This window comes from Gigantopelta aegis, chromosome 12 (genome assembly GCF_016097555.1).
Source record: "Gigantopelta aegis isolate Gae_Host chromosome 12, Gae_host_genome, whole genome shotgun sequence".
NCBI lineage: Eukaryota > Metazoa > Mollusca > Gastropoda > Neomphalida > Peltospiridae > Gigantopelta > Gigantopelta aegis.
In genome coordinates this window covers 22,954,554-22,969,570 of record NC_054710.1, presented here as the reverse complement: position 1 = coordinate 22,969,570, position 15,017 = coordinate 22,954,554, and the positions used below count along the sequence as shown (strand labels likewise).

The 15,017-nt window shown below is 34.7% G+C and overlaps 2 protein-coding genes across 2 annotated transcripts in view; one reads left to right on the top strand and one right to left on the bottom strand.

Annotated features, from left to right (window-relative positions):
• LOC121385900 (scavenger receptor class F member 1-like) overlaps positions 1-15,017 on the top strand; it is a 231,507-nt gene that overhangs the window by 132,051 nt on the left and 84,439 nt on the right. The gene's annotated exons all lie outside the window — the stretch shown is intronic.
• Positions 1-15,017, bottom strand: part of LOC121386386 (probable inactive serine/threonine-protein kinase gdt6) — a 58,287-nt gene that overhangs the window by 12,863 nt on the left and 30,407 nt on the right. The window contains exons 3-4 of the mRNA XM_041517265.1: positions 9,947-10,072; positions 5,534-5,590 (exon numbers count right to left, since the gene is read on the bottom strand). Coding sequence (XP_041373199.1) covers positions 5,534-5,590; positions 9,947-10,072 — 183 coding nt within the window. The remainder of the gene's footprint in view (positions 1-5,533; positions 5,591-9,946; positions 10,073-15,017) is intronic.

Genomic DNA, 15,017 nt, shown 5'->3' with positions numbered 1-15,017 from the left:
GGGTTTTTTCTTGTTTTTTTGTTTTTTTTGGGGGGGAGGGGGTTGTTATTATTGGAGGGGTTTTTTTGTGTTGTTTTTTTCATTTTATCCTTTTTTGTTTGTTGTTGTTGTTTTGTTGTTGTTTTTGTTGTTTGGGTTTTTTAGTGGGTTTTGTTTGTTTGTTGTTGTTGTGTTGTTGTTTTTTTTTTTTTTTTTATTATATTTTTTTTTTTTTTTTTTTTTTTGGGGGGGGGGGAGGATAAACAGAATATAAACTATGCTCCACCGACTCTTCCACGTGGCCACCACAGGAATTTAGATTTCAGACTTGTGGTATTTTTGACATATAGTCTTAGAGAGGAAATCCGCTACATGTTTTCATTAGCAGCAAGGGATATTTTATATGCACTTTCCAACAGACAGGATAGCACATAGACAGCCTTTGATATACCAGTCGTGGTGCTCTGGCTGGAACGAGGAAATTGTTTCAATAACTAAATAAAACAAGCATGTTTTAGTAAAAAACAAAAATGAAACAAAAAACATGATTGGTGTTGTTAAAATGCAGATGTCAGTTGCAATCACAGTTTTGTTAGTATGTGCTAACATTATGTATGAACAATTGGTTTTGATTGGTCATTTTAAATATTATGTGAAACGTTTGTCTTGAACTTACCAGTTAATGATATGATTATATTTCTGATGTTCGTAACTTAAATAGTTTGTTTGAAAAGCACCAATTTGTATTTTGCAAAATACATACAAGTACAGTTACAACAATGACAAACAAAATAATACAAGGAAATCTTGAATATAGAAAGATTTTGTTTAATTATTAGTTACTTGAGAAATTTGCAATGAAACCCTCATAGTCAATAAAAAAATGTTCACATCAGCCTGTTAAAAGACATACATTTGGCCATGTTGGTGTAATACATATCAATTTCTGAAACACTATACAACATGTTTTTGCCATACAGTAACTGTCACTCAATAATTTGTCAGTGTATGCAAATGCAACAAAAATTACTTTAACACTGTGATTTTTTGCTAATTATTATATTGTATTTTAATTTATTTAAAAAACACACACAAAAAAACACTACAATTTCTTTTATTCACACTCAGTGACTAAATATGTGTTTGTTTGTTGTTGTTGGGGTTTTTGGGGGATTTTTGTTTTGTGTTTTTGTGGCTTTTTTTTTTTTTTTTTGTGTTTGTTTTTGTGGCTTTTAAAAAACAAGAACTAGAACATGAGATGTCATACAAGACCAAATAGTGTTAGACACACACACAGAGAGAGAGAGAGAGAGAGAGAGAGAGAGAGAGAGAGAGAGAGAGAGAGAGAGAGAGAGAGAGGAGTAAACTTTGAATCAAATGTGCAATTGTGTTCTACAACTGTATCACTGAAAGCTTTTGTTTGGCTAATAGCTGTATATTATATTATTTTTATTTCTGTTGAACACTATATAAAAACGTTTTGGTCCTCAGTGGCTTAATACTTTTTCAATGTGATTTATTGTTGAAATCCCACCCCCCACCCCCCACCCCAACTAATTTAGTATTAATTAAACCTATAAAAGCTGTATTGAATGTTTAACACGTTATCTATATATCATTTACGGAAGTATACGCGCTATTATCAAGAAACACAACTACAATTAGTGACTGTTTTTTTTTACGGTCACCATAGCTACGCAGTACCGACGTTTCATAAAGAAACAAACCATGGATATGGTTGTTTCAAAATATGTCAATGGTGAAAATCATTTGTTAAAGGTATTTTCCATCATATTATAAACATATGAAGTTGCGTCTGGATGTTTAAATGCCTTTAAAGTCTTTATCAATGTTTGTAAAAAATAGAATTGTCAATATCTACTTCTCACTAAAATGGCAGAGTCACGTTGATTTAATGCATTCATCACCCTACTTTACATATTCGGCACAATTCCCATTATTACCCCAGTCGTTAATGTACGTAAGGCTGGACACAAAATGCATATAATCTGAGTCTGAATGCGTTTAGAATAGCGACCCTTTGCTTGCTCGTCGCTACATTGAGCTTAAAGGCGATCAATCACGGATTTAATGGGCCTTATTTTTCTAAATATGGATTATAAATGGAAATTACATTCATTTTGAATACCAAACCTAGTTATTGTATGATCCAAAACATTTTAATTGAACTACGATCGATGGAATTCCATGACACGCTTCATTTTTAAAATTTGGAACTCTTCTTGTGAAAAGTCATACAAAATACGGCAAAACTGGCTGTATATACGACAACCGTATAATGTATTTTAGAATTTTATATAAACGACCGCCGTGTATAGCGACTTGGAAAATGAGGGCCGGCTACATAATGAAATAATTTTTAAAAATATATTATTTCTAAACGAAAATAACTGCAAATACGCTGAAATGAAATAATAAACATGAACTCACCATTTATTATTATTATTATTATTATTATTATTATTAGGCGCGTGTGCATGGAATTTAGCAAGGGAGAGACTGTAGACTATTACAGCGCTATAGTGCCAGTCGTTTTTCGTTAAACATTTGCAAATTATTTTGACGGATTCGCTAAATTGTCAATCGGTTTAATGTACAGCGTAAAAAAACAAAAACAAACAAACAAACAAAAAACAAAACAGTAGAGTCAGTGTTCGAGATTAACGGTATCCCGATATCCCGGGGATACCAGAATTTAATTTTGGATACCAGACTTCAATACTAAATTCTCAGATGGGATACCAGATTTTGAAATGTTAGTATCCAACTGGGATACTGCCCAAAATGTTTAATCTCGAACACTGATTGCTTGGCTTAATTATTAGTTGGCAAGTTGAATCCAGTTCTACGTGCGGGGATAAGTTCATGTGTGCACGTACGTTAGTCTTGCATTTTTATAGCCTACCCCCCCGATAAAACACCGCTCACTCCACCACAAGAAGGTAGGCTAATAATACAGGCTCATAGCATTATTGGGGGGGGGGGGGGGCAACTGAACGAGCACTGAGTTATTGGGGGGGGGGGGGATTCAAAGGTTATTTGCCCGTTACTGTAACTCTCGCCGTTAATCACAATCCGTTAGTCTCGCTACAATTTTTACATTCAGTCGAGATGTAAAGGTTATAAAATAATAAAATGCCCCCCCCCCCCCCCCCTCCTCTACGGGCTTGTATTATTTAATAATAATAATAATAATATTAATAATAATAATAATAATAATTATTATTATTATTATTATTATTATTATTATTATTTTATTATTATTACATGTATTATAATGTTGGTAAAATAACGTCGGGGTGGAGTGGGTGGGGGCGGTTGTTACAGAAACATTACATAAATTTAGAGGGAGACCCAAGGGTGGTCTCAGCGTTACTGTTATTATGTGTTTTGTTTTTTATTGGTCCTTGCAATTTTGCACATTTGAAATATGACTATATGCAGGAAAATATCCTTTTATTTGCATTAAAATTAATTTTTAAAACCATTTACGTTAGGACCTTCAAAATTGCAATCAGTGAACAATTATTAAGTTCAAGTCCTATTGTTAGTTTGTTTACTGTCCGAAGTTAGTTTCTCTTTCAGATAATCTACCTTAGCAGCTGATAATTCGTATGTCTATGTAATTTTTATTTTAATTTTTTTAGTACTGTAGGGGTAATATTAGACTATTCTTATGTCTATGGAAAACGTACACAAAAGGGTCCGCTACATTCATATGCTCTCCCCTCCCCCTCCCCGTCTCCCCTATTCAGAAAACGCACTGTTCGTACAGTACTTAGTATGTATTACTCCTGTTCCAGATGGTTCGGTAATATGGATCAATCAAATACTTATTTACCGCCTAATACATTTGTGTTGTGAATATAGCCAGCCCTCGTTAGCGGAGGCTTTATACATGACCGTCGTATATATATATATAGTCACATCGTATATAAACACTGTCTAGTTCAGAGTATTCTTTTAAAATGTAACAATTCCTATCCCAAGTCAGCTGTTATGGCATATTTTGCATAAAATGAATTTCACAAGGTGGACAATGAAGGTGTTTGTGATCCAGATGTTTGCAAAGACATTTTTTTTTTATTTAACGACACACTCGACACATTTTATTTACGGTTCAGACATATGGTTATAATATTGACAGGAAACCCGCTGTGGCCACTTCATGGGCTACTCTTTTCGATTAGCATCAAGGGATTCTTTTGTATGCATCATCCCACAGACAGGATAGCACATACCACGGCCTTTGATATACACGTCGTGGTGCACTGGATGGTGGGAGAAATAGCCATATGGGCCCACTGACGGGGATCGATCCCAAAGCGACCGCGCATCAAGCGAGCATTTTACCACTGAGTTACGTCTCTCACTCCCAGCTGTTTAGAGTTTTTTTCTTTCGTAGGCCTACGACTAACGATAAATTTACCTATAGATGCCTAACTACTCGGGACTGTCGACGTTTAACTTGCTTCTGTTATTAAAATAAATTAATGTATACGCTTATTATCATTCTGTACATGTTTTTTTTATTGATTTTTAATAACTTATTTTCATTATTGTTTTTATCTATTTACCCTATGTCGGAGAGAACGGTCAAGCGTTCTCGTTACACGAGCTTGGAAATAGTTTTGGCACTGCGGCAATTCGGGGGGGGGGTTGGGGTTGGGGGGATGCCCGTCACGTGATTCAAAATAATACGTCACACCTCTGCTCTCCATATAGCCGTTATTTTTCTCTGAATTATGGACCATCGACATAATTCAATTATTCAATTTGTTTATAAAATATCAATAATAAGTGGAATATGCTGATTATGTAGATTGTTCAGTAAAGTACTTTTACATACATTGATTGAGCGTCTTTAATGCTTCCGGGTTTGAATGTAAAGTACCAACATTATGCGAATCGTATATTGGCCAACATAACCTTTTATTATTATTAAAATTTTAATTTACTTAAATTTTCTTGATTAGAATATGAGTATCTGTAAGTTCAATACATTTCTTTTCATCCTAATGTTTCGTAGTAGCTGAATATAGATTGGTTTAAAAAAAAAAAAACCCGAAAAAAAACAACAACAAAAAAAAAAACCGGAATGATTACTATGGCTCAAACTCAGGCCAGTCCATTTAATTTCCGAACAGTATATGATTTTGTGCACCTAGCGAAATGACCAAAGGGAACCTTGCAGCTATGTTACTTAATTTGTTCAAGACTTCTATCGACTGCGATGCTGATTTCAAACCGATTACTTTGTATCTTTCAAACACCAACGATGTAGGCCCGTTATCTTATTATTTTCTCCCAAAAACAGTGACATGATTAGGAAACATGTCTTTATACATTTTCTGACAAATGATTACAGCTTTTGCACGAACGATCTGTCGTTTATGATGATATTGGTTTTGCATAACCGACAGACGAACAACAAAATCTTTCGTGCCACATTGTGTGCCCACCAACAATCTGAACAAAAGAAGACTCTCTACTTCTTGTTCTCCTGGGTAATTATAAATTAATATAAACATACCTGGCGTGGTGGTTGGCTTGGTGGTTGGCGTGGTGGTTGCCGTGGTTGGAATAGGTTCTAGAACAGAAAACACTGCATGGTCAGATGTGGGGTTTCTTTTGTTTGTTAGGTTTGGATTTTTCAGTTCTTTAGTTTTTTTCTTGGTGTGTGTGTGTGTGTGTGTGTGTTTTTGGGGGGTGGGGTGGGGGTGGGGGTAACCATTAATGAAAATATACCAATTGTAAAATATATGCTTTCTGTAACATCATTCGGATTTATTAAATAGTATGTGTCTCACAATTTCAGCTTTAATTTGACACAGTTTGCAGTCTCATAGTAAAACAGCCAAATCTTTTCAGGTTGGTATCTAAATAAATAATTTGATATTTGCTATGGATAAAAAAAATGTAATATAGAAAGAAAGAAATGTTGTATTTAACAACACACTCAACACATTTTATGGCGTCAAACATATGGTTAAGGACCACACAGATATTGAGAGAGGAAACCCGCTGTCGCCACTTCATGGGCTACTGTTTTTGATTGGCAGCAAGGAATCTTTTATATGCACCATCCCACAGACAAGGTAGTACATACTACGGCCTTTGATATACCAGTCGTGGTGCACTAGCTGGAACGGGAAATGGCCCACCAACGGGGATCGATCCCAGACCGACCGCGCATCTAGCGAGCGCTTTACCACTGGGCTATGCCCCACCCCTTGTAATATAGAAGGGACATTATATCTCAGATATAAGTGCAGACAACGATTTTCATCACAATAACAGTTTTGACATATAGATCAGAAATAAAAATTAACATAATATTGTGTTCATAAAATAGACCTCTTTCACATTCCTGTTGCGTATGTGTGCGAAGAGTAACGTTCCTTGCCGAATTAGACGGTATCGAGGCTGTATACAAATTGGGGGGGGGGGGGGGGGGGGGGGGGGCATGATCGACAGTTGTCATGAGCGTCGTGCGTAGCCTCGTAGGAGCTTTGAATCTCAAGTGACTAACGTACATATTTCGGATAAGATGGTAAAATGGGTGCGAACAACGGTCTACTAAAGTTTACATCAGAATGATTTAAGTCCAAAAGCAGTGAAACATTAACTTAGACCAAGTCTCTGGAGCCGCCTGTCAGTTTGTTTTTTTTTTTTTTTTTTTTTAACAACGCAAAATTAAAAGATTCGTACAATAAAATTAATTTTAAACAATTAGAATTATAGTTAAATATGCACGCGGATTTCCAGTGATTTTTAATTCTCTGGGTGTATCAGTGTTTAAAATTTAATAAAATATGCCTCCCCTTCCCCCTAAAAAACCCCAAGAAAAAAACTCACATAGACAGTAGACCTTTATCATTTCATTAAAAAACAGACAGTCACTGTATGGAACACCAACATTGACAAGTGGCAAGGTTAAAGAAAACATAGTAGCAACATCTGCATTTTCATTGTCCTTAATGCCAACATGGCTGAGTACCTAACAAAAATACATCTTTACTGGCAATGGATGAAAAGACGCACCATCCCAACTAAAGGATGCTCAATTTCATTTACTGTAGAGCATGGATACTCGAATGTGAGTCAGTAAAAATAATGTATTTGGATGCATATGAATCCTTAATCTCTTCCAGGGCTTTAACGATTGCCCAAATTTCAGCAGTAAAAATTGATGCTGAATCAGGCAATCTCATGGAAATTATTGTGTCTGATCGAAAAACTGTAGCAGAAGTCATATAATTCCCATCCTGTGATCCGTCTGTTTAAACAAGGATGTATTCACGGTACCTCTCTTGGATTTCCATGAATTATATTTATAAATAACTGTAACTGTGTGATTTTTCTTTAGATGCACAAGATCGAATTCAATTTTCTGTAGTTTCATACTCCAGAGTGGCAAAATAAAATATGAAAGTGTTTCCAAAATGAATAAATCAATATTGGAATCTGATAAAAACTACTTAATGTGAAGACCAATTGTTCGAATGGTATTCGGCTTCACATGAAATAACTGCACATATTTGTTATCAAACACCGTATTATGTGCAGGATGTTTCGGCATTGATTTAATCTTTGAGGCATACTGCAGATGAAGCTTAGCACGTCTAGCACCCAAACTGGGTTTGTATCCATCGACGTACAACCTCTCCACGGGAGAAGTTTTGAAAGCACCAAAACAAAGCCTTAGTCCCTGGTTGTGTATATGATCTAGCATTTGGAAGTAAGACTTACTTGCTGACATACACAATACACCCATAATCAAAATTATGGCCAAACTAAAGCTCTATAAAGTTGAAGAATAACTTTTCTGTCTGCTTCCATTCAGTCTTGCCAATATCTTTTAAGATATTCATGGCCTTTTAAGCCCTTTATTTTAACATACTGAAAATGAGGTTTTAAACACTGGATGATGCTGTTAATTTTTACAGAAAATAAAGTTACTGACAGGATGTTACCTTGAGGTACACCCATCTCTCTCATACTTCCACATGATATTATAAGCTTTCTCGAGGTCAAAAGAGGCCGATACCAAATGTTGGTTATGGATGAAAGCATCCCTACAAAACGTTACAAATCTAACGAGTTGATCGACCATCCTACATCTAGGCTTGAACCCATATTGCACGTTAGTAAGCAAATTGTTGGATTCAAGACACCAGACAAGTATATGTGTGTAACGACACCACTAGGGCACATTAATGTATTAAGCATTGGCTACTGGATGTCGAATATTTGGTAATTTGGTAATGGGAAAATCTAGTAGCTATCAGTAAAAATTGGTAACCTTAAATAAACAAAATAATAATAATAATAATAATAATAATAATAATAATAATAAATAATTTAAACATATTGTTTTAGGGTGGGTTTTTGTAAATCATGACCATTTAAGCCTACTGTGAAATATACACTTAATAAAACTACATGATAACCCTTAATGAACAATAAAGTTTATAGTTTAAATCATTAAACAAAATCTGCAAAACAAAACATTAATATATCACAGAATGGAGTGTCTCATATCTGACATTATATTTATGGAGCAAAAAAAAATAAAAAAAATAAAAATGAAATAAATAAATATAAATAACTAAAAACAAACAAACAAACAAACAAATAAATAAATAAATAAAAATAATAATCCCTACATACCTACCCACATTAGAAACTACTGATCGTAAAAGAACGAAACAAACTATTTTTAAGGATGGCCTCAAGGATGTTGTTGATTGTCACAAACGACCACGAACAGATAACCCCTGACCCAAATGAACATTCCATAAAATAGAGCTGAGGGCCTCTTATATGGAATTTATTTGTATTTATATGAAATTAGCATGTGAGACTAAACTCGGGTATGCATTTAAAGCCCCCCCCCCCCCCTCTCTCTCTCTCTCTCTCTCTCTCTCTCTCTCTCTCACACACACACACACACACACACACACACTATAAATCACAAAGTTAAAGTTTGTTTGGTTAAATACACCACTAGAGCACATACATTTTTTTAATCATCGGCTATTGGATGTTGGTAATTTTGACAAATAGTCTATGACGGGAAATCCGCTGTCGTTAGATGTCAGGTTTGTTTGTTGTTTTTTGGGTGTTTTTTTTTATAGTTTTATTATTATTATTATTAATTTTTTGTCTTGGTTTGTGTGTATGCGCGCGTGTGTGTGTTGGGTTTTTTTGTTTTTTTGTTGAGAGTTGTTGTTGGGTTTTTGGGGGTTTTTTTTGTTTGTTTTTTTGTTCTTGGTGTTTTTTTTTTTTTTTTTTGTTGTTTTTGGGGGGGGGGGGTAGGGTAAACATTACAATGGCAATATATCATTTGTAAAACATATGATTTTTATAACACTTAATGACGTCATTCGGGTTTATTCAATACTAGTTGTGTCACAAATTCAGCTTTAATTTAACAGTTTGCAGTCTCATAGTAAAGAACCATATCTTTTCAGATTGGTATGTACATAGAATAATTTGATATTTGCTATGGATCAAAAATGTAATAAGGAAGGGAAATTATATCTCAAATATTTTTCCAGACAAAGATTTTCACATAGATCATAAATAACAATTACCATAATATTGTGCTGAAATAATTGTAGTAATATTTATCAGTTGGCAATAACATTGGTATGTAACTGTGTGTACAAATGGTAAATGTAATAAGTGATTCAATTCAGTATGTTAATACACACGTATTTGTTTGCCACGTAACATATGCAACGATTTGTATAGTATGTAATATATACATATATATGATTCAGAATATGTGATGAATATCATCTTTTTTTTCTTATTCATACATTTATTATGACCAAATGTGAGAATATTTCAATCTGATGCTACTGCGGTATCTCAAAATTAATGTGTGTTGGGTATTAATTATATAATACTGCACAATGCATCAATAACGAATACCAACTTGTACATTTTGGCGGAGCCCATCCAGACTTGCACGTACAGGCTGCATTAGTTTGCTTACATCCATCTTTACATCCAAGACCACAACGGTAATAGCATCGTTCACCCCAATAGCCCACTTGACATGCTGTAATAAAACAAAAAATATAAGTGTCAGCTACCATTATCATTTTATGTAGGATAAAATGGAATATAAAAATGAAAAAGTAAACCCCAAACAACTCACCCAACACAAGCAACAATAAAATACCCTCAAACCCCCAAAGAAAACGAAAGAAACACACACACACACACACACACACACACACACACACACACACACACACACACACACAAACAACCGGGAACTTAAAGCAATGCTGTCAGTGGTTTATTCAAGAAGTGATTAACTCGAAATGAGTTTTAGTAAAAGGTCAATTACATAATTTGATATTGGTAAATCGATATATCATGAAGTTGGTTGAGCATGTTGTGTTTATACTAATATTTCTTCAAGGATATCAATATTGTCAGCAGCCATTTGAAGAAAGAGATATGGAACAATGTTTGCAGGAATAACACCTTACTTTTCAAACGGTGTCAACACTTCTAATCTTAAAGTTGTATCTACTCCCTCAGTATCATCATATGAAGCACTATGACCCATGCGGTGTAAAATGGTCACAGCATGTTTCGTGGTTATATCTAGGCTAATGTGTTTTGACATTTTCTTTGTTCGACATAAGAGACAATGTTCAATATACTGACATATCATTGTATGACGTTCATCAGACTCATTCTCACACTCCCGAGCTAAGATCCCCATACTGGCATGGACATTTAATTGTGTTTCATTTTGACCGTTTCTAAAAACAACTTCAGTTTTTACAGGCAGTGTGGTAGCCATCTTGGATTCGAAAAATGATAAACTATGTCCGTATTACCAAGTGGATGTGTGGATTGAATTCCTGACACATTAAATCCCCACAGTTGAAATTAAAACATATTGTTTAGGGTCAAACGTGACGCAAGATTTTACCATTTGTTTTCTCTTTGTTGCCATGTTGGTAACTATCTTGGATCTTAATGATCAAGCACTATTCTAGTTAGCAAAAAGTTCTCACAAATGAAGTGTTAACTCATAAAAAAGACAGTGACATTAATACATTTTATTCTACACGATGTAGGTTGAGAACAAATACAATGTTCACATTCTGAAAGCCATATTGCCAGTCATCTTGGATTTAAATGCTGGTGCAATATCGAGATTAACATGGGTAGTTCAAACTGAATCCGATTCCACCAAAGACCCAATAATAGACTTCAAAACACCCCCAAAAAGCAAGTGTGGGTACCAAATTGCAAGGTTTTGGACTATTTTTTTTTTTTTTTTTTAGCTTACTGACACACGTAATCAGACTGCTATTACTGGTTTAAAATTAGTTTAATGTTGGGCATAAAAAAAAAAATTTAAAAAAAAAAGAAAAAAAGAGAAAAGAAAGAAAAAAAGACAACAACCGCAAAACATTATCAAGTGTTTTATTCTGCTGAATTCGGAGTAAGATCTCACTACACAGTTCACGTCCAGGTCAGAGTTCATTCATCACTGTCCTCCATGGTTCGTAATTGTGACATATGTTGTGGTTCACATATTAACTTCTAGTAATTGGGGAAGAATTTAAACAATTTATACGTTTAATGGTAAGGCTTCTAGCTGGATTGTGTCCATGTTATTTTGTATAGTGGAAGAGACAGCCAGAGTGAACAGTTAATCAATCACCTGTTTAGACTGTTACTACAGACAGATGCGGTCATATAGCACAATCTTAGATGGAAATGTTCCCAATTTTGGAGTGAAACAAAATAGTTATATAATGTATGTTCACAATATTGTATGTTGTTAGTGCCAACGAGAACCCGTTCTATTGGAAATCATTAAATTTGAAGTTGGACAATTTCAATTGGATTTCAATGGCAGATGACATCTGTGTACTTAGACCTAAGACAATAAATTTAACTCACGCATACGCACTATAGATAATCTAACTGAACTCGGTGACGATCGCATCCTGACTTGGGGTCAGGTCAAATGTTCAAACTGTGAATATAAGAAGGCGAAAACAGAAAGTTTGGAAAACATCAGCGTTCGGATCCTGACTTGGTACTGGAAAATAGCTTTCCAATATTCAAGGATTTTTAAGGAATGTAAGGAGGCATACGAAGCATCCTGCTATTAGTTTGTAGCGGCTATCTGACATTGAACAATTTGTGTGTGAATTGATCAAACTATTTTGTCATTTCTTTGACCTAAGGAAAAGATCACCAAAGTGTGTTTGTTTAGATCACCATTCGTGGGACTGGTGTATCAGGACTTTGTTTGGCCCGCTAGTTTGATATGACATCCCCTTGCCCTAGAACTAAACAAATAAGTGAATAAAGATAACTATTATATATTAAAGTATACATGTATACACAGTTATCAACACAACAAGCACGCGCGCGCGCACGCACGCACACACACACACACACACACATATAGACAAGAAACATTTTCTTTTCAAAATCTTGATTATCAATATTTCTATTCAAATGAAAACTGGTTCGCAATTACTGTTTAATGTTTTAAAATGGTGTAGTGAATTGCAACGCGATACTGAACAAAATTTCCCCTGACACGGATCTAATTAAAATTAGCTCCACTATTACATGTGGATCTAACAGAAGCCAGTTGGAGATCATGTCCACCAATCAAAACCTTACTTGCAGAATCATGCCAGTGATTTAAACATAATTTGAAAACATTCCGAATTATCCTGCCGTAAAACATGTTTTATTTTATAAAATAAATACTGAAAACCTGAAGACTGATTTTTTTTTTTTTTTTTTTTTTATAAATAAATAAATATTTTTTTAATGTAAAATTGACGACTGATAACCCATCCCGTACGTATTAGTATGGTTCGCTGTACTGCGGCCACTAAAATAGACTCGCCCGATATTTTTCGAATTTGTATGCTCCCAAATAACGATATAAAAGGCGAAGTGTGATTGGTCAATATTTAAATTATTATTTACAGACGAAATATTACCTAGACATTGGAGACTACGCAGTGTTGTTAGCAATCCGATTAAAATTAGTTCTACTGGTCTAAATAAGGCATTCGTAATTCATATGAAACATACCATATACCCTCAGGATAATTCGGAATATTTTCAAATCACTGGCATGATTCTGAAAGTAAGGTTTTGATTGGTGGACATGAGCTCCAACGGGCTGCTGTTTGATCCACATGTAATTAGATTGCCCCGACACATGAATGCATACATAATACTTACACACATATGTGTATATATATACATAGCGAGGGTTGGGGTGTACAAAATGATAGTTTATGTATATGTTCCTACATACCAATCAGGTTGAAAATTGTTTTAATTTGCTTTGTTTAAATGAATGAATGAATGTTTGTTGAAGGACACTCCAGCGCAAAAAACAACACATCAGCTATTCGTGCCAACAATGGTAAGTATATGAAAGTATTATTTATATATAATTATGTAAAACCACAGTATAAGGAGCTGTGGGAAAACGTATAATACAATACATAAATCAAGGTAAGTATATTTAAAAAATTTGTATGGAAATAAACAGTCTTAAAACCTTTACAGTTAATTCTAGATGGAATTTAAAAAGATTCCAAAACATTTCTGTTGCCAAATATATCATTTCTCGTCGTCTTCATTATGATCACACTCCACCAAAATGTGGTGCAGTCAGTGTACACTGGCAATGTTCATACTGAGGAGGTGGGTCCTTCTACAAAATAAATGAATGTGTCAAGTATGTGCACAGGACAACACTACTTCATCCGTCCTGTACTGGCTATAGGTGAACTGCCATTCTCCCAGGAATGGCTTGACATAATAAAGCTTGTTTGCAATCACATCATCCCAATCATCTTGCTAAGTCGAAAAGATATGTTGGTTAATATGGAATTTAAAATCACTGTATGGAACACAAATATTGACATGGGGCAAGTTTAAAGAAAGCATGGTAGCAACATCTGTCTTTTCATTGTCCTTAATGCCAACATGGCTGGGTACCTAACAAAATACATCTTTATTAGCAATGAATGAAAAGATACACCATCCCAACTAAAGGATGCTCCAATTTCATTTACTGTAGAGCATGAAGACTCGAATGTGAGTTAGAAAAAATAATGTATTTGGATGCATATGAATCCTTAATCTCTTCCAGGGCTTTAACAATTACCCAAATTTCAGTAGTAAAAATTGATGCTGAATCAGGCAATCTCATGGAAATTATTGTGTCTGATGGAAAAACAGTAGCAGAAGTCACATAATAGCCATCCTGTGATTCGTCTGTGTAAACAAGGATGTATTCACGGTACCTCTCTTGGATTTCCATGAAATTATATTTATAAATAACTGCACCTGTGTGATTTTTCTGTAGATGCACAAGGTCGAATACAATTTTCTGTAGCTTCATACAAAAGGGTGGTAAAATAAAATATGAAAGTGTTTTCAAAATGCATAAATCAATGTTGGAATCTGATAAAAACTACTTAATGTGAAGACCAATTGTTTGAATGGTATTCGGCTTCACATGAAATAGCTGCACATATCTGTTATCAAACACCACATTATGTCCAGGATGTTTCAGCATTGATTTAATCTTTGAGGCATACTGCAGATGAAGCTTTGCACGTCTAACACCCAAACTAGGTTTGTATCCATCGACGTACAACCTCTCCACGGGAGACGTTTTAAATGCACCAAGATAAAGCCTTAGTCCCTGGTTGTGTATATGATCTAGCATTTGGAAGTAAGACTTACTTGCTGACCCATACACAATGCATCCATAATCAAGTTTAGGCCAAACTAAAGATATATAAAGTTGAAGAATAACTTTTCTGTCTGCTCCCATTTAGTCTTGTCAATAACTTTTAAGGTATTCAGGGCCTTTAAGCCCTTCATTTTAACATACTGAAAATGAGGGACAAAAGATGGCCTCCTGTCAAAAATAACCCCCAGAAATTTGGTCTCCTTCACAACAGGAAGCAGATTTTTGT